The 17953-nt window shown below is 39.5% G+C and overlaps 1 protein-coding gene across 5 annotated transcripts in view; it reads left to right on the top strand.

Annotated features, from left to right (window-relative positions):
* Positions 1 to 213: 213 nt before the first annotated feature.
* Positions 214 to 17953, top strand: part of REV1 (REV1 DNA directed polymerase) — a 78442-nt gene continuing 60702 nt past the window's right edge. For 2 of the 5 annotated variants that reach the window (XM_081264996.1, XM_081264993.1), the window contains exons 1-2: positions 214 to 745; positions 2505 to 2548. Coding sequence is in view for 1 of the 5 variants with exons in the window: in XM_081264997.1 (XP_081121123.1) it covers positions 721 to 745 (25 nt within the window). In the remaining 4 variants the exon portion in view is untranslated. The remainder of the gene's footprint in view (positions 746 to 2504; positions 2549 to 17953) is intronic. The other 3 variants (XM_081264997.1, XM_081264994.1, XM_081264995.1) reach the window with 2 other exon arrangements.

Here is a 17953-nt window from a genome sequence, read left to right as displayed (position 1 = left end):
GCCGACCCACTAGGTTCAGGCTCTCTGACACGGGAAAGTGTCAGTTCATATGTGGCCCTTTCTCCACTAGATGTCACTGCAAATCAATCGCTAGTGTTGGACCCTCTTCAGACAGTACCAGGGTTTCAAGCGCGGTCAGTTCTGCACTTGTGTCCTCCGCGACAGGGGAGCCCAGAGCGGGCGGGGCAGCGTGGCTCGGAGCGTCCCTGCAGCGGGAGCAACACACCGGCCTAGGCTCCGCGACCTGAGAGGGCGGCGCACCGGCAGCGGGGTGATGCTGAGCCTGGCCAGCTCCGTGCACCCCCGCCCCCGCGCGCGAGACGGTCACGTGCAGCCGAGGCGCTGCCCCCCGCGGGCGGCGGCGAGAGAGGAGGGCGGGGCCGCAGCACTGCGCCGCGCCTGTCGCGCAGGGTCGTTTTGGGCCGGGCGCGCGCCAAGCGCGTGCGCCACGCGAGAGTGAGTGTGAGCCTCGCGCGCGAGCCGGGCGCCGCAGCCGGGGTAGGCGGGGGCGGAGCTAGCGCGCGCGCGTCCGCCGGAGGGGGAGGGGCGGAGCCGCCGCGGCGCGCGCGAGACCGGCCGCCGCGACTGTGGGGGAGCCTGGACCGCGGCGCGTTGGAGCAACTGCCTTTCCCCGCGCTCCTCCCCGGCCCCGGTGAGGGCACTCTGCAGCGGCGGCGGCGCTGGAGCCCGCGAGGCCGGAGCAGGCAGCCGGGCTCGGGCATGGTGGTCTGGGGCAACGCGGAAGGTGAGCGACCCCGGGCCGGTGGCGGGGTGGGGGAGGGGTGGCGCCGGACACGCGTCGTCCTGAGACGCCGCAGACCCGCGCGGCGGCGGCCGGCCTCAGGTGCGGGTGGCGGCGGGCGCGCCGGCGCGGGCGGCACGGGCCGTGCTCTCGCGGCCTGGGCTGCCCGCAGCGCCCGCCCCTCGGCCGGCGGCCGCCGGGTTATGTAACGCGTGACCTCCCCTTCCCCCTCCGCCATGGCGCGCCGGTCCCTCCGCCTCCGCCGCCGCTCGCGGCCGCCCCGACCCCAGCCCGCGGCCCTTCCCTCCGCGACCCGCCGCGGACGCCGCCCGCCGCCCCGCGCCGCAAACTCCTTCCTCCTGCGCCGGCGCCTCGGCCGGCCATTGAGTCCCGCGCCATTCATTCGTGCGCGCGTTCGGGCGTCCGCTCCCCGAGCGCTGGCAGAATGTCGGCGGGCGCCGAGCTTCTCCGCCTGGCCTCCAGTCACTGCCTGTCCCCCACGCCCGGGCCCCGCAGTCCCTGTCGGAGTATCCACAGGCAGTTTTTATCACTCGCGTTTCCTTGATACTTCTCTGGCCCTTAATGTGCAGCGCACCTTTCCCCAACTGTCCTTACAAGTGTCCCTTTCACACTTGCACACACTGTTGAAATGACTCAGCCCCGGTGTGGACGGAAAGTGGCATTTCTGTGTGTTTTACTGCTCTTCCTATGTATTCCCAGTTGGAAAAGCAGGAACCTTAACATAGCCTAGCTCCTTCATTGAGCCCCCTTGTTTAATTAAAAAGTGACAGATGATCTAGGTCCAACTCTGTCTTCATCCTCTCTGGTCATGTACTGGTAGAAATGGTACGTGGGTGACAAGAAATCGTGTAGACTGGCATGCCATAAAAAGCGCTTGTAACTGTTAGCACTTTATGTAACAAGTCTTCATTCTGTGTATCTGCCTAGCCTCTCTGGCTCCTCTAATCTCCAAGAATAAGCCATTATTTGCTCCTTAAGTTGAGTAATACATATCATGGCCTTGGTTCTTGCTATGGAGTACCCAGTAACTCATTTTTTGGTTTTTACAATCTACCTGCTTTCCAAACGTAGATTTGTGGTTTCTTATAGGCTTGGCTTTGCCTTTGCAAATTCTGCTAGCATAATGTTACCTCATGTCTTAGACTTCTATGCTGGACACTTGGAAACTCACTTAAAGTCTCTCTTTCAAAGATCCAGTCTAAAGGTTATCTTCCCTTCAGTGGTTAGGCTATTTGCCATTTTTCATGTGTTGTGATAATTATCTTTTATCCCTATCCTGTTTTTTTCTATTTTATAGGTCCTTTAAGGTCAGACTGTACCAAACTCATAAAACTTTACCCTAATTTTATAGTGAACAGTACCTGTTAAGATTTTTTTAAGAGATGGGAATTGCTCTTTTAGTATTAATTTCCATTACTATTAAAATACTATGCTGTTTCAAGCATAAAATACATTTTTTTTTCAAAAAATGTAAAATCACTCCATTTCCCCCATCCCCAACTCACAACTCAAATTCTACATAAGAGAATTAAAGAAATCCTATCCTCATCAGAAATGATTAGTCATTGTTAATGAGAAATTATAAAAGCTACATATTTATACTTGATAGTCTGGTCTTTCTTTGATAGCTTCTGTGGTGGAAAGATAAGAACTTAGGAGTGAGATTTGGGTTTGAATTCTGTTATGACCTTAGGCAAGTTAAGTTAGTAATATCATTGATTTTTTTTTTTCTCATTCATAGAATGAAGACATCATTTTCCACCATGGGTAGCTGAGGATTAAATGGTGAGACCTGGATATATACACATTGGTTACTCAATAAGTACTCCTTTGGTATATATCCCTTCACTATCTAGAATGAGCCTGAATGTGCTAGAGAGAAAGCATGAGAGGAAAACTAATCAAAGGAGATATTAGGTACCTTTTATCTCCAAATAAAAGGAGTTCTAGATTAAGAAACATTACAATTCTTTCTGCTTCTCCACATATGGGTATCTGTGGCATAGTATAAATCACAGGGTAGAGTAAGCCGAGCTTTTAATTTTTCCCCTTTCTCTGAACTGTTAACATGGATATTAATTTTCCCCCAAATGCAATTTGAGAAAGGGGGTGTGAGAAGAGAGGGATATTACTGTCTTTTTTTTTTTTTTTTTAAGAGACAATGCAGTTGCAGCAGTTGCAGTCTCCTTTAGTATCATCTACTTGTAGACCATGCATGAATTCTAGTCTTCAGTTCTGTTATCTTTTGCTTGAATTGTTTGAATAGTGTCTTCACTGGTTTCCCTATTTCTCTTGCTTCCTGACTAGTCCCTACATAACAATCAGAGTGATGTATTTTTATTTATTTTTTGATACAGGGGAATGAACCCAGGGGTGCTTTACTACTGAGCTACATTCCCAGCCCTTGATATTTTTTTTATTTAATTTTTAATTTTTTAATTTTTTAAAAGTTTTCGGTGGATACAACATCTTTATTTTATTTGTATGTGGTGCTGAGGATTGAACTCAGCACCCTATGCATGCCAGGCGAGCGCACTACTGCGTGAGCCACATCCCCAGCCCCAGCCCTTGATATTTTTATTTTGAGATAGTCTTGCTGAGTTGCTTAAGACCTTGCTAAGTTGCTAAGGCTGGCCTCAAACTTGTGTTTTTCCTGCCTTAGCGTCCACAGTTGCTGGGATTACAGGTGTGTGCTACCATGCCTTGTTAGAGTGATTTTTTAAAAAACAAATAAGATTGTCATTTTCTTGCTCAAAATCCTACAAAAGCTTCCTGTTGCATATAGAATTGAATTCAAGACTCTTACCCCAGTCTTTCAAGGCATTGCCTGACTTGGCAACTGCCAACTTCTAATTTATGTCTTGCTCTAGGACTATTCATTACCCTGCTTCACTGGGTACTTAAACTGTTCATGCTTTATAATGTTATCCTTGCTGTTTTTTTTAGCTGTATTACCCCTTCCTCTAAATGGTCGTTGCTCTTATCTTCTGTTTGATGCAAAAATTCATCACTTGGAAGGCCTTCCCATGATCTCTGGCTTCTTCCTTTGTCCCTTGATTTCATGGTATTTCTCCTTAGCATGTAATACTAGGTGAAGATACATTGTTCACTTATTTATTGATTCTCCCATTAGACTTGTTTGTTCCCCCTTCCCAACTAGAGGGTAGAGATCTTTTCTGTTGCATCATTCCTTAGAATTGTGCTGGTTTATATTAGATCCTTAGTCAAACTTGTTAAAGGAATGCATGGTATAGTTGATTTGAACATTGGTTCTGGAATCAACCTGGGTCAAAATCCTGGCTTCTACCCTTTACTGATTGTGCAGCTGTGGGCAGGCTTTGGGTGCCTTTGTATGCTCATCTATCTGTAAGATGACTATAAAGGATTACAGTGAGTAATAATTTGAATTAATACATGTAAGGTGTTTCTGTGAGAGTTATTTTATACTTTTTAAAAAATTACTTGGGGACTGGGAATGTGGCTCAGTTGTAGAGCACTAAGGCCTGGGTTCAGTCCCTAGCACTGCAAAAAAAAAAAAAAAAAAAAAAAAAATGTTTTGACTTAAGATTTGGCATGAGATAAAATGTGAAGTAATTGATTTTTTTTATACTTTGACCTTTTTTGGCTGAATTTTTATGGGCTACCAAATTATATTTATGGATTTATGGAACTTGTTTAGTTTTAATAAGTAGATTTTGTATAGGTCTAGAAAGAATTGAAAAATAAACTCCTGAGAATGATGACCTGTATTTGGTCTTAATGTGTAAGTCAGGTTTTTATTCTCGGATCTGTGGAAGATACTAAGAGTGATTATCTCAACAGCCACCCACCAGAGTGGCTTTTATATATTTCCCTTTGAAGTTCTGCTGGAGATATGATTGTGGTGATGAAAGGACTTGCTGGAGGCTTCCTGTCTTTAGATAGGGAAGCCCTTGATGATCCAGTTAAGGTATGAGTCTTGTAGTATTTGGGAAGGAAAAGATGTTTTATCCTCTTTAGTGTGTTGAATTTCTGCCTTTCATTTTGAGTTTTTCCCCTCAAATTGTGTTTGGTTCTTAATTGGAGCTTAACACAGTCCAACTATACTGTATATCTTTCTTTATCCTTCTGTTCTTTGCATAGTGTAATTGCTGCTTCTTTAGCATTTCCAGAAATAGTAAAGAATTTCTAGACACAGTGACTTTGTAATAATAAATAGTTTGAGCTAAGACAACTTGAGTTATTTTTGTAAACTTAAGATTCTTCTGTTTTAATTATATTTGCATAGTACCAGTTATTTTTACTTGATCCACTTGTCCTCTTTGTAGTAACATGTTTTATTTCTCAGTCTGCCTAGAATCCTCGACTTTGGGCTTTAACTTTTTTAAAAAAATTGAAATACTGCTTGTATTTACATTTGTCCAAAATCTAATAATTACTAAATTATTAAATTATTACATTATTAAATAATTACTGGGCTCTTTGCTAAGTGTATTATCTTGTTTGATATTCACAAGACAATACATATAAGGTAGGCACAGTTGTAAAGAGACAGATTTATAGAGATGATGTTGCTTGGCTGGATCACACAGGTAGGTCAGAATATAGCCAGGATTTCTACCCAGTTCCACCTCATTCTGTATTTCAAGGTCATAACCACTCTTCTGTGAGCCACATTAAAAATAACAAGGTTTCTGTTTGGAAACTTGCCATTTTATTTTATCACATTATTTGTGAGTAGGTAGCCTCTTAAACTACTGGCAGTTTTACCATTTTTTATGATTTTAGTTTCTTTGGATTTAACTATCACTATACTTCAGTGCCTACATGTTCCTTATGTGTGAGACATTAAGTTGGTAATATGCAAAATCATTTACATTTTTTTCTCATTCTAAAAAGCCATTAAAGATAAGTCAAAGCATCATATATCTCATGGTACATCAGCTTTGTAAATAGTTTGGAAAGGTTTTGAATGTAATGGATGTGATAGATTTGATTTAAGAAAACAATTGTCTTTAGATTTGCTGAAAATAAGTTTCAGGTAACATAAATATTTAATAAAATATTAATGTCTTTCTGCTGATTACCGAGCAAATCTTTTGTTATCTTTTTTTTTATATAAGGAAACATTTGTGGAATATTTTAACGTAAGTTTTAATGATTCTTGATGTCTATTTGTAAAACTTTCTTTTGTAAGAACAACTAAAATAAAAATTGTCGAATTGATGCTTAAGTAGAGTCAGAATGCTGGTGCTAGAAAGAATCTTAGATTGTATTCCTAGCCTTCTGAAGGAAAATGAGATCCAGATAATTTTCAACTGTGAATGAGGAGAAATTTAGGGCTAGAACCTAGATGGTTTTTTTTTTTTTTTTTAATTCTAAAAGTGATGGTTTTTTTTTTTTTTTTTTCTATTACATTCTGCTCTGTGCATGTATCGTCCATGGAAAAATCAACACTTTGAAATCTCAATTATTTAAGAGGGCAGAATATTGAACAATATGTTTTTGTAAAATTGTGATTTAAAGGCTTGAATTATTTTTTATTATTGGAAGTGAGTAGAAAAAAATTTTGTCCTCTATTTATAATGCAGTTAGAAAATATGTTCTCTTGTGTAGAAAGGTAGTTGCTTTATCCACATAGGATGGTTTGAGACTCTTATTAAAGGGCACATTGGTCTCATTAGGCTTAAATTAAAAGAGTGAGAATGGGGGAAAAATATGGCTGTTAAGTAAGTAGTTTGTACTTGAATCCAGTATGTGAATAACCAAAATATTGCTTACTAGCTTCTGTCATTCTTGGTCAGACCCAAGACTTAAGAGAAACTTCTTAGAGGTTTAGTCACAAAATAATGAGTGCACATTACATTTTCTAAACGCCATCATTCCTACATTTGATATTACTCAAAATTGACTTAATGCATTTTTATCTTTTAGACATTAGTCTGAATTATGTAGTTGAAATTATAATTATTCTTTGCCCTTTCAAATGCCTTTTACCAAGTTAGGAATCTTATTCTTATAATAACAGGCTCTAGTTCTTGATGACTTGTTGGCTTGCTATTTTAAGCCTTTTTTTTTTTTTTAAGCTTGGATAGTCAATTTTATTTTAAACCCCCCCTCCTTTTTGGTGGAGGATGAGTACTGGGGATTGAACTCAGAGACACTCAACCACTGAGCACTGAGCCACATCCCCGGCTCTGTTTTTTTTTTTTTTTTTTGTATTTTATTTAGAGAGAGGATCTCACTGAGTTTCTTAGCTATTGCTTAGTCTGGCTTTGAACCCTCAATCCTACAGTCTCAGCTTCCTGAGCTGCTGGGGTTACATGCATGCGCCACCATGCCCAGCTCTCTTTTTTGTTTTAACATGGATGATTTAAGGTAAATTTCTTTAATTTAAAAAACATTTTAATAATTCTTTAATATATTAAAGAACATAGCTTAAAATAAGAAACTTTGTACTAACTGGGATGTTTTATAGCTTAAAGAATGGTTTCACTCAGCTTTCCTCCTTTAAGTCCCAGAGTCCTGGGAAGAGAAGTAGGGCAGTATATTCTGTATTTTAGCTGCTGAGTAATTCTGGTACCAACTTCCCAGAGTTAAGTTAGGCATCACACTGAGGGCATGGCCTGCCAGAATCCCCTCGCTTTAGTTATCAGTCACAAGCTCTAGGATTTCCAGGCCACTCATAATTCTGATCAAGGCACTATAACTTCTAAAGTCCCCACTATCCCCTAAGCTTTGTTAATTTGCTAGAATGACTCAGAATTCAAGAAAGCTGTTCTTGGAAGAACAGGATCCGATAAATGAGATGTGTGGGGGGAGGATAAAGCTTTCATGCCCTCAAGACTTTATGCTCTCAGTACACCAGCCAGAGAAGCTCACCCAAACCTAAGTGTCCAGAGATTTTATTGACGTTTTATTATATAGGTAAGACTGAACTACGTCTTTAGCCTTGTTCCTTACTTGGAGGTCAGGAGGTCAGGCTGGTATTACCTATCTCAAAGTTCCAGTTCTCTAATAACATGGGTTGACCTTTGCAGCATGACAGCCCCTGACCTGAAACTAGGGGTCCACTGGGAATCACTCTGTTAATATAAATTCATATGTCAGATGTGGTTTGAGGAGCCCACATGGGTTACAAAGACACTGTACCATTTGGGAAATTTGAAACATTGAGTCTTTCAGGAACCAGGGACAAAAGCTAGCCAAATTCATTACTATACAATATTAGCTGAAAAAGTGAGAACACATACTTGTCAAATTTGTTACAGCTAAAACTAGTAGTAATGGTAGAAGCCTAAATTCTACTCATTATATATATTTTGACATATTTATATTAAATATTGAAGCAAGTTGTATTAAAGTATATTTATATAAAAAGGTTACCTTCTGTTGAGGATTATAACATTTTCTTTCATTAATACAGTAGAATTAAAGCCTGGGTTTATACTCATTTAAGTCATATATCTTATTTATGTAAATTTTGTTGCAGGTTGGGTTGTAAACTAAATATTTCTTGGTATTTTAAAAGTGCACTAATTTTTTCTGTGAAAAGTTTGATTTTTTATTTCTTTGTGAATTGTTTTTTTAGATTTAAATGATTATTTCCTACTACTGAGTGAAAAGAAAATAAATCTGTGTGAGATTTTTGTGGGTGAGGTAGAGAGGTTGATGATCTATTTGTTTTTAGAGTTGCAGAATGTTTTGTAGTAACTTAATTGCTGTTTTGAATTTTAGCACTTGAGAGAAAGTTACTAACTTTAACTTTATGCTTTTGGAGGAGTATTTTTTTTAATAATTATTTTTCAGTGTAGTTGGACACAATACCTTTATTTTATTTATTTTTATGTGGTGCTGAGGATCGAACCCAGGACCTCGCACATGCTAGGCAAGTGCTCTACCACTGAGCCACAACCCCAGCTGGAGCAGTTTTCTTTTGCATGTTGTTTATGCCCAATTGAAAATCTTATTTCTGATTGTCATTTAAAGATTGTTTTGGAGCTCTCACTGTTACATGGAGCTAGAGTCTATTAGTCAAGTATAGAGTGCTGAATAAATTGTTACATCAAATTAGACTTTTAGTATCTTGAAGAATGTAGTATGTTGCTGGGGCTGTAGCTCAGTAGTAGAGGGCTTGCCTAGCACATGTGAGGCCCTGGGTTCCATCCTCAGCACTACATTAAAAAAAAAAAAGAAGAATGTAGCATGTTGCTGGGGCTGTAGCTTAGTAGTAGAGGGCTTGCCTAGCACATGTGAGGCCCTGGGTTCCATCCTCAGCACTACATTAAAAAAAAAAAAAAAGAATGTAGTATCTCCTTATGTTATATCTATAAAATTACTGACTCTTATGTTTTAAAATATATGATAGGGAGTTCTTGGCATGAAGGCAAAGAAAGAGTCCAGAAGCAGTGGCAACTTTTTAAACATTCTATACCTTTTATATTCACTTGCAATTACATTTAATGTAAGGATTTGTGAGAAAAGAGATTGGTGAAAGATGGAACTGATAGCAGATCCAGAAAAGAGTGTTTGACCATATATTTTTAGTTGCATTTGCTCAAAGTGATTTGTTCTATATCATCATTTGCCAGTTTCCTATGTGAGTTCAGAGATCTAATGAATTATATGGGTGGAATGCACAAGAAAAGGACATCCGCTAAGACAGGTTTGTGGATCTTCATGTAGACTGGACTCATGAGGCAGAAGCTCTCCATATGTATCCAACTCATTGTCTGCTGTTTATATATACAATTTTACAGTTTCCTAAAACTTAAAAAGTAAGGCTCAACATGCTTGGAATGACAATCAAGGCCTCAGTTACCTTGGTTAGTATTACATCTGGCCATGTATTTTGTAAACCAGTCAATTCCAGAATGTTTTCTGTGGTTTTGATGATGAATTTTTCTGACATTGTTGCTCTCCTCTTCTTAGTTCCCTTTTGCTCCTTCAGATCATTCTAATCATTCTCAGATCAAATCTACCTACTAAGTGATGCTGACACTTAAGTGATAAGGGAGTCTGAGGAGACCTCATCAGAGCCAGAAGAGACCCCCTCCTCAGACCTTCCAGGCTCTTAACCCTATCACATAAAAGAATTTAAGGACAGTCATGTTTTAGCAAACAGGAAAGAGCTTTATTAGAAAGAAAAATGTGAAGGTGTACATTCTCAGAGCAGAATGTGGGCTATCTTGAGAGTGAGAAGTGCTTTGTTTTGTTTTTGTTTTTTTATTGGGGGCATAATAAGGTAGACTATGTTCCAAATGGGCCAGACTTCCTCTAGATTGGGAAATATTAAACAAGATTGTGTTTCCTTTTTGGGTGGTCTGGACTGTTAGGTAGGTGTATTAGCTTTTTGTTGTGATCAAAATACCTAACAAGAATGACTTAGAGGGGAGAAAAGTTTATTCTGGCTCAAGGTTTCAGTGGTCCCAGTCTACGCCCTACTTACTATTGCTCTGGACTTTGGACAAGGCATAACATCATGGTGGAAGCGTATGGTGGAAGAAAACTGCTCAGCTCATGGTAGCCAGGAAGCAGAGCAGGGAAGTGCATTGTGTTCCAGGGACAAATTATAATCCCCAAGAGTATGCCTCTCCCCTCATCCCCCCCCCCCCCCGAACCTGTGACCTACTTCCTCCAGTCACCCCACCTGCCTACAGTTACCACCCAGTAATCTATTCAAAGTATTAATCTGTCAGATAGGTTAATCCACTGATTAGATTATAACTCTCAAGATCTAATCATTTCACTTTTGAATAATCCTTCATTAACACATAAACTTTTTTGGGGACGCTCATATCCAAGCCGTAACAGTAGGTTTCAGCTTATAACAGTGTCTGGTTTTATTTTTTTTTTAATATTTTGTTTATTGTAGTTGGACCCAATACCTTTATTTTATTTTTATGTGGTGCTGAGGATCGAACCCAGGGTCTCGCATGTGTGAGGCAAGCGCTTTACTGTTGAGCCCCAGCCCAGTGTCTCTGGCTTTTAAGTAGTAGATTTGGATGATGATCAGGTACGTAATTGGGCCTTAGAGTTAACAGTCTAGTCAGATGTCAGCCTCTAGCTTCAAGGAGGTTAATGTCTTTTAATATTGAGGTCTTCTTGCTGCTTTGCTATGTACCAGAAAACTTAAAGAGAGCTGGAAATTTACAAAGTAATTTATGGGTTGTTCAGTGTGCATATGTATTTTGGTTCCTTTTTACCCCTTAGGCTCCTTTGTCCCACTCAGGAGTTGTTCACAAGCCACCCATTCCACATTCAACAGGGACTTTTTCTTTTAGAGACTTAGTTTTCTTTGTAGCCCCAAATTTCTATGCTACTGCCTTTTTGGGTCTCTCCTCTAATATGAGATTTGTTTTTCCTGCATTTATTGCATTCTGTCAGTGCCATTAATATAGGGTCCTCTCTTGTAGTTTTCCCTCTAGTAACCTAGAATTGTGGTTTATACTTATCTTGAAAACTGTGAATCATAGCAAATACTTGGTAAATATGAAGTAAACCGTGAATTCAGACCTGGAATTTTAGGGGAGAAGTGGGATGCAGGACTGCAGAGATTTTGTTACTGAACCGATTTAAAACCTTCACTGGGTGAGTTGTATTTAATCCAGTTGTGAAATTCATTCTACTTGGAGCACATAGTAGCAGCATTCTCTCCACTAAGTGTATACTACTTTGGTTACACTTTAGATAGAGACAAAATCAACCTAAGATTGGCTGCATCTGAATTACTTGGGAACTTCTTAGGAATGCAAATTAACAGTCCTACCCAAGCACCCAAAGTTTCTGATCAGAAAGTTGGGGCCCAGGGGTCTATATTTTAATAGGCCTTTGCGGGTGATTCCGTGCATGTTCAAGCATAAGAACCACTGTTCTAGAGAAAACTCCCCTCTTCTTTGATCTTACATCCTTCATTCGTCGGCTAGGTTGTCTATTACTAATCCTTCTACTGTAGCCTTTGAAATCCCTGATTTAATTCATCCTGAACTTTCCTCTAGATAATCATTTGCCACTTCTCCTTAGTGAAGGTCAGTGACTTTTTACTCTTCCTTTAGGCTTTTTTGAAAAATCATGTCATCTCCAGAATATTTTTGCTTTCCTTTGTCACTGATCCTCCTTATAGACATGCTGACTTTGAGGTGCACCTGAGATATCCTAATGGAGATGTTTAAGAAAAACTTTTGGGCCATGTGATTTGGAACATAAGAAAACAGAAAACTGAGGGAGGGTTTTTGGAAACTGGGTGAAGAATTCTCTCCAGCTCTGGAAAGCCAAAAGAGGAAGTCCTCCTTGGTGATTCGTTAAAACAGTGTCTATTTCTTTTTTTTTTTTCCCTTTGGGAATCTGTGATTCCAGGAAAGAAAATTATAATTCTTTCAGAATGCACCCTTCAGTTTGTATCACGTGGCCTTGTTAAATCAAATATCATTTTGTATTTTTTTTGTAGTTATATACCAAATGATGAGAGAGAGAAAGCTCTTTTATTTTGAATTGTTTGGGATGGAAATTTTCCTTTCAATAAGATCCACCTCAGCTGGGTGCTGTGGTGTACACTTGTAATCCCAGCAGCTCAGGAGACTGAGGCAGGAGTCTCATAAGCCTCAGCAACTTAGTGAGACTCTTGTCTCAAAATAAAAAGTAAAAAGGGTTGGGATGTGGCTCAGTGGATAAGTGCCCCTGGGTTCAATCCCTGGTATACCCCCCCCCAAAAAAAAAAAAAAAAGATCTGTCTCAAACTAGGGCATTTTACAAGTGTTTCAAATTTGCAATTTCAGTTTTTTTTTTAATATGTGTCTTTTTATCTTTATTTCCTTTAATCTGTTTGGTTTACTTAAATAAGCAATCAAAATCATAATAAAATGCTTAAGTATTTTTACATTTTAGGGGACAGGCTAAGCCTCTATAACAGAGACTTCTGCATACAGTGAAATCAATATTGGAAGTTTTCTTCTTGCTAGTAATAGTCTAAAAGTAGGCAGAAAGTACATAGCAGGTGAGCAACTCTGCTTTTTCAGGTCATTCAGGGTCTGAGGTTCCTTCTGTTTTTTTTTTTTTTTTTTTTTTTTTTTTTTTTTTAAGCTATTCCTAGGTTATTTTATTTTATTTGGTTCTCGGGATTGAACCTAGAGGTGCTTTACACTGAACCATCCCCCAACCCTTTCTTATTTATTTGTTTGTTTGTTTATTTGAGGCAGGCTCTCACTAAGTTGCTTAGGGACTTGCTAAGTTACTGAGGTTGACCTTAAACTTGTGATCCTCCTGCCTCACCTCCTGAGATGCTGTGACTTGAGGCCTGCACCATTGCAACTGGCTATTCCATTGGTTATTGTATTCTTTTCCCATAGTTGAAACTGGGTTACCGCACAACTGTATTCCTTAAAAAGAAGTAAACAACTCCCAGTCAGTCTTGAGCATGGGAAAGGGGAAGAAGAATATAGCATATATATATATATATATATATATATATATATATTTTTTTTTTTTTTTTTGTAGGCATTGTTGTGTTTATATCTCAATGGTGAGAACTTAGTCACTGCTGATTTGATGCATTTTTATGTGGGCTCTCTCATCCAGCGAGGAGGTCTACAGAATAGGGTAGAGGAGAGTGTGACTATGGAGTCACGAATCAAGACCTTCTGGAGACCAAGCTGGAAGCAGGTCTGATTTTATTGTATAGTTACCATGTATATATACTCTTGCACAGTAGTTAAGCAGATTATAGGCAGCCACCAATACAATTTCTGGCCAACTATCCTTTCGGTGACCAATCGAGGAGTGGACCGTGGAGCAAGCACTGGGACCACAACACATGGCCTCATGCTCAGGCGCTGTGCATACGGGGTAACCGTTTTGCTGCTCACGCGCCTACCATGAAGGGGGTGGTTTGCCACTCAGGCACCCTTAACATATGCCAGGTATGCAGTACTCCATGCACCTGTCTCCAAAGATTTTTGGTATTGGTGATTGAACCCAGGAATGCTTTTCCACAGAGCTATATCTCCAGGTCTTCTCTTAATTTTGAAACAGGGTCTCACTAGCTGAGGCTGGCCTTCAATTTGTGATAACTCCTGCCCTAGCTTCCCAAATTTCTAGGATCACAGGAGTGTGCCTTGCGCCTCTCCTGATTTTAAAGAAGGCTGGGAAGTGTAGTCTCTAGTTGTCACCCATTTCCCATTAAGAGGGATAGGAATGGTGTTCCATTTTGAAAGAAAGGGAGGGAGGGAAAAAGAGGGGATGAAGAAAGAAAGGAAGAATGAAATTTAGAGGAGAGTGCCATTCTGTCAGCTGACCATCCTCACTTTTGACACCCAACTGCAAGTTTGGGGATCCTCATGATTATTTTCTGGTTCAGTAATTCTCTGAATGAGATCACAGAACTTCTGAAAGTTCTTGTACTGATACTAAAAGTGCTTGTACTTATGATTGGATTTATTATAGTGGAAAAGGTACATGGGCTGGGGATGTGGCTCAAGCGGTAGCGCGCTCGCCTGGCATGTGTGCGGCCCGGGTTCGATCCTCAGCACCACATACCAACAAAGATGTTGTGTCCGCCGAGAACTAAAAATAAATATTAAAAAAAATTCTCTCTCACTCTCTCTCTCACTCTCCTCTCTCACTCTCTCTTTAGGAAAAAAAAGAAAAGGTACAGATTATAATAGCCAAGGGAAGAGATACATGGGGCACAAAGAGTTCCACATGTGAAATTTCTGGTTATTCTCCTAGTGGGGTCATGGACAGTGCTAACTTCTGGCACTTAACGTATGACAGTACTGACTGAATATTGACTAAAGGAAAATTCCAGGTCTTGGTGTTCAGATTTTGTCCAACGTCTATATATATAATTGATTGCTGGCATGGTTGACTTTTTATAAAGTTTTCAGTTTTTCAGGAGGTTGATAATACATGGTCCAAAGCTGCTACCTTAAATCACATTGTTAGACTATTTGGAGTGGTTTGCAGCCCCTGGTAAACAAAGGCTTTGGATATGCAGGACATTCCAAGGGTTTACAGATTACTTCCTGAGGGCAAAGGCTAGACTTAATTTTTAGGTAAGGTTAATTCTTTACTACTACCCAGCTGTACTTATGGATAGGCACATCTTTTTTTTTTTTTTTTTGGAAGGTATATAAAAAGTTGCATAATATATATGTATGTGTCTTAAAAGCTGTGTGTGTGTATGTTAATGGCTACAATAAATGCAAGAGACTAGATTTGTCATGTCCAACTCTGTCCACATAGGAAAGATCTAAAATCTGGCTGATGTATGACTTGCTGGTTGTCAGTGAGCCAATTAGGAACAAAGTTGGTGTTGTCTCTAGGGTCTCTGTTTATCATGAATATAACCTAGATGGAGCTTACTTGTAGCACCTGTTTTCTTCCCTAGTTCTGTTTGAAACATGGCTCCTACTATGTCTGACTCCTAAACATGGCTCCTACTATGTCTGACTAATGCATAAGCATCTGTTTTGTTGAATTGTATTAGGTGAGTTCAATTCAGTAGGAGTGTTTTTATTCACTTTTTAAGCAGTTCCTGGTGATACCATTGTGATTTTCTCCCTTGAAAATTTGGAAACCTTCCTTGTTTTCAAGATGTATCATTTTGAACCACAAACTGCTACTTCAGCATATCAAACATTTTAACTTCTCTACCCTAGAAAGCAACTGTGTGCAAAATAGTATTTGGCCTGCCTGTCCTATAGAGTGCTATATAAACTATAGGGCTGGGGATGTGGCTTAGTGGTTGAGTGCCCCTGAGTTCAATCCCTGGTTAAAAAAACAAAAAAATACCCAAAAACTCTAGATATAGCTTTTTGGAAAAAAAGCGTTGTGGGAATGTGAGGTATTTCTAGTGGTGTAAAGAATTTTAGATTTAAATGTTAAAAAATTTTAAAAACCACGAAAGGAAGGAAATATAGTCAACAGGTGAATTTTTTAGATGGTGTATTATGGGTAATTCTTCCTCCCCCTTACTGGTTTTTGTTTATTCCAATCTATACTAAACATAAATTGAGTTTATAAATACAGCAGGGAAAAACTATTTTGAAAAGGAACACCCAGAAAGACTTAGCATAAAAAATAAATGTATAAAACACAAATCAGTGATCAAATAATAGAGAAGGTCCCAAAAAAAGAGAAAGATCAGACTGTAGCCTTTTTAAAAATTTTCGGATAGTGTTTTATGTCACTCACCTTCATTTGACAGACTAAAGTTTTTTGTTTTTTTAGTTATAGATGAACACACTGTATCTTTATTTATTATGTGGTGCTGAGATTAGAACCCAGTGCTTTACACATGCAAGGCAAGTGCTTTACCACTGAGCTACAGCCCCAGCCCTAGACTAAAGTTTTTTTTGAGATCTCAGTTGTGTGTGGTAACCAATGCCTGTAATTCCAGCTACTCCAGAGGTTGAGCATGAGGATCACTTAAACCCGGGAGTTCTAGGCCTGCCTGGGCAACATTCTGGCTCAAAACAAAGCAATCAGACAGATAGAGTATCTCATCTAGTTCAGGAGTTGTTTTATTGCAGCAGAAAAATTGGAAATAGAAAAATGTTTCTGTATACTGAAGGTGAAAAAATTGTAAAAGATGGTTGGTTCTATTAGATTTGAAATAAAATCTAATGTAAATATCTTGGACTTTTATTTTTGTATATTTTTAAAAGGTATCTTAAATACATGAAATACTACTTGCATGCAACACTGTTCTTAGAAAACGTACACTGTTCCTTGATTTTAGAACACCTAAAAATCAAGTGTAAAGACTAAAGTTAGGTACTTCTGTGGAAATTGCTACAAGGGCATAGTGCACTCAGGTGTCTGATTTTTTTTCCCCCCTAACTAGCTTGGTGAGAGTCCCTTCAGAGAGGAAACCTGACTACAGTGTGTGCCATGGGTCTGAAAGAATGCTGTACTTCCCTGGTTATGAAATTCAGGATTTTCTATAGTGTTCTTCTAATAGCAGCCTGAAAACTATAGCTTTAGACAATGATGGTCTCAAAACAAAATCTCCAATCAGCTATTTTAGATCTGAAAGTTACACAAAAAGCTGCTTCTCTGGTCAAAGCCTTTACCATTTAAGGACCAAATAAGAGCATTGGAGTAGGCATTGTCAGTTTTTTTTTTAGGCCTGTGGTCTAGCACCCCATTTACTTAATTTCTCATAAGAACAGCACATGGTCCTTTTGCAGTTGGCCTCCCACTGCCCACAGTTCCAAGAAAGGATCCAGGTTCTGCAGTACAGATTGCTTGGAGAGGTAGCTTCTTTCTTAGCTTTGCACTCCGCCTCCACACAGTGGTTACACCCCACCTCCCTTTCATGTATTTTGCCCATTTCTGTGATCCTAGTGCATCTAGCTTCAGAAGTTCTATTTAAAAAAAAAGAAAAACCTTCCTTTGCTCCTTTAAATATTATTTTAAAAAATTTTATATCTATGTAAAGTAGATACGATATAAAACTTACCATTTGACTGTTTTTTTTTAATGTTTTATTTTTTAGTTGTAGTTGGACACAATACCTTTATTTTTATGTGGTACAGAGGATCAAACCCAGGGTCTTGCACATGCTGGGTGAGCGCTCTACTGCTAAGCCACATCCCCAGCCCCGTTTTAACTGTTTTTAAGTGTACGTTTTAGTGGATTAGTTACATTCACATTATCCTACAACCATCACCACAATTCATCATCAGAACCCTTTCACCTTGCCTGAAACTTAACCCATTGAACAATAACTCTTCCCTACAACCACCATTCTACTTTGTCTCTGAATTTATCTGCTTAAAGTAACTCATGAAGAGAGTCATACATATTTGTCTTTTTACAATGGCTTGTTTCACTTAGACTTACGTCTTCATGGTTCATTCATGTTGTAGCATGTGTTGGAATTTCCTTCCTTTTTAAGACCAAATATTTCATTTTAGATATATGCTACATTTTCCTTATCCATTTCTCCCATCAACAGACACTTCAGTTTTCCTGCCTTTTGGCTCTTGTTAATAATTAAGGTGTGAATGTGGACTAGAAATAAATAAATATGTGCTTGTGTTCACACTTTATTTTAGGGCCTATATTCAGAAGTAAAATTTCATAATCATGATAAGTCCATTCCTAATTTTTCAACAACTTCTGTACTATTTCGTTTCCTTCCTTCCTTCCCTCCTTCTTTCCCTCCGGGATTGAATTCCCAGGTGCTCTGTCACTAAGCTACATCCTCAG

This window comes from Spermophilus citellus (genome assembly GCF_964194105.1).
Source record: "Spermophilus citellus genome assembly, chromosome: 13".
In the NCBI taxonomy this organism is placed as follows: Eukaryota; Metazoa; Chordata; class Mammalia; order Rodentia; family Sciuridae; genus Spermophilus; species Spermophilus citellus.
This window is presented reverse-complemented; position numbering and strand designations above follow the sequence as displayed.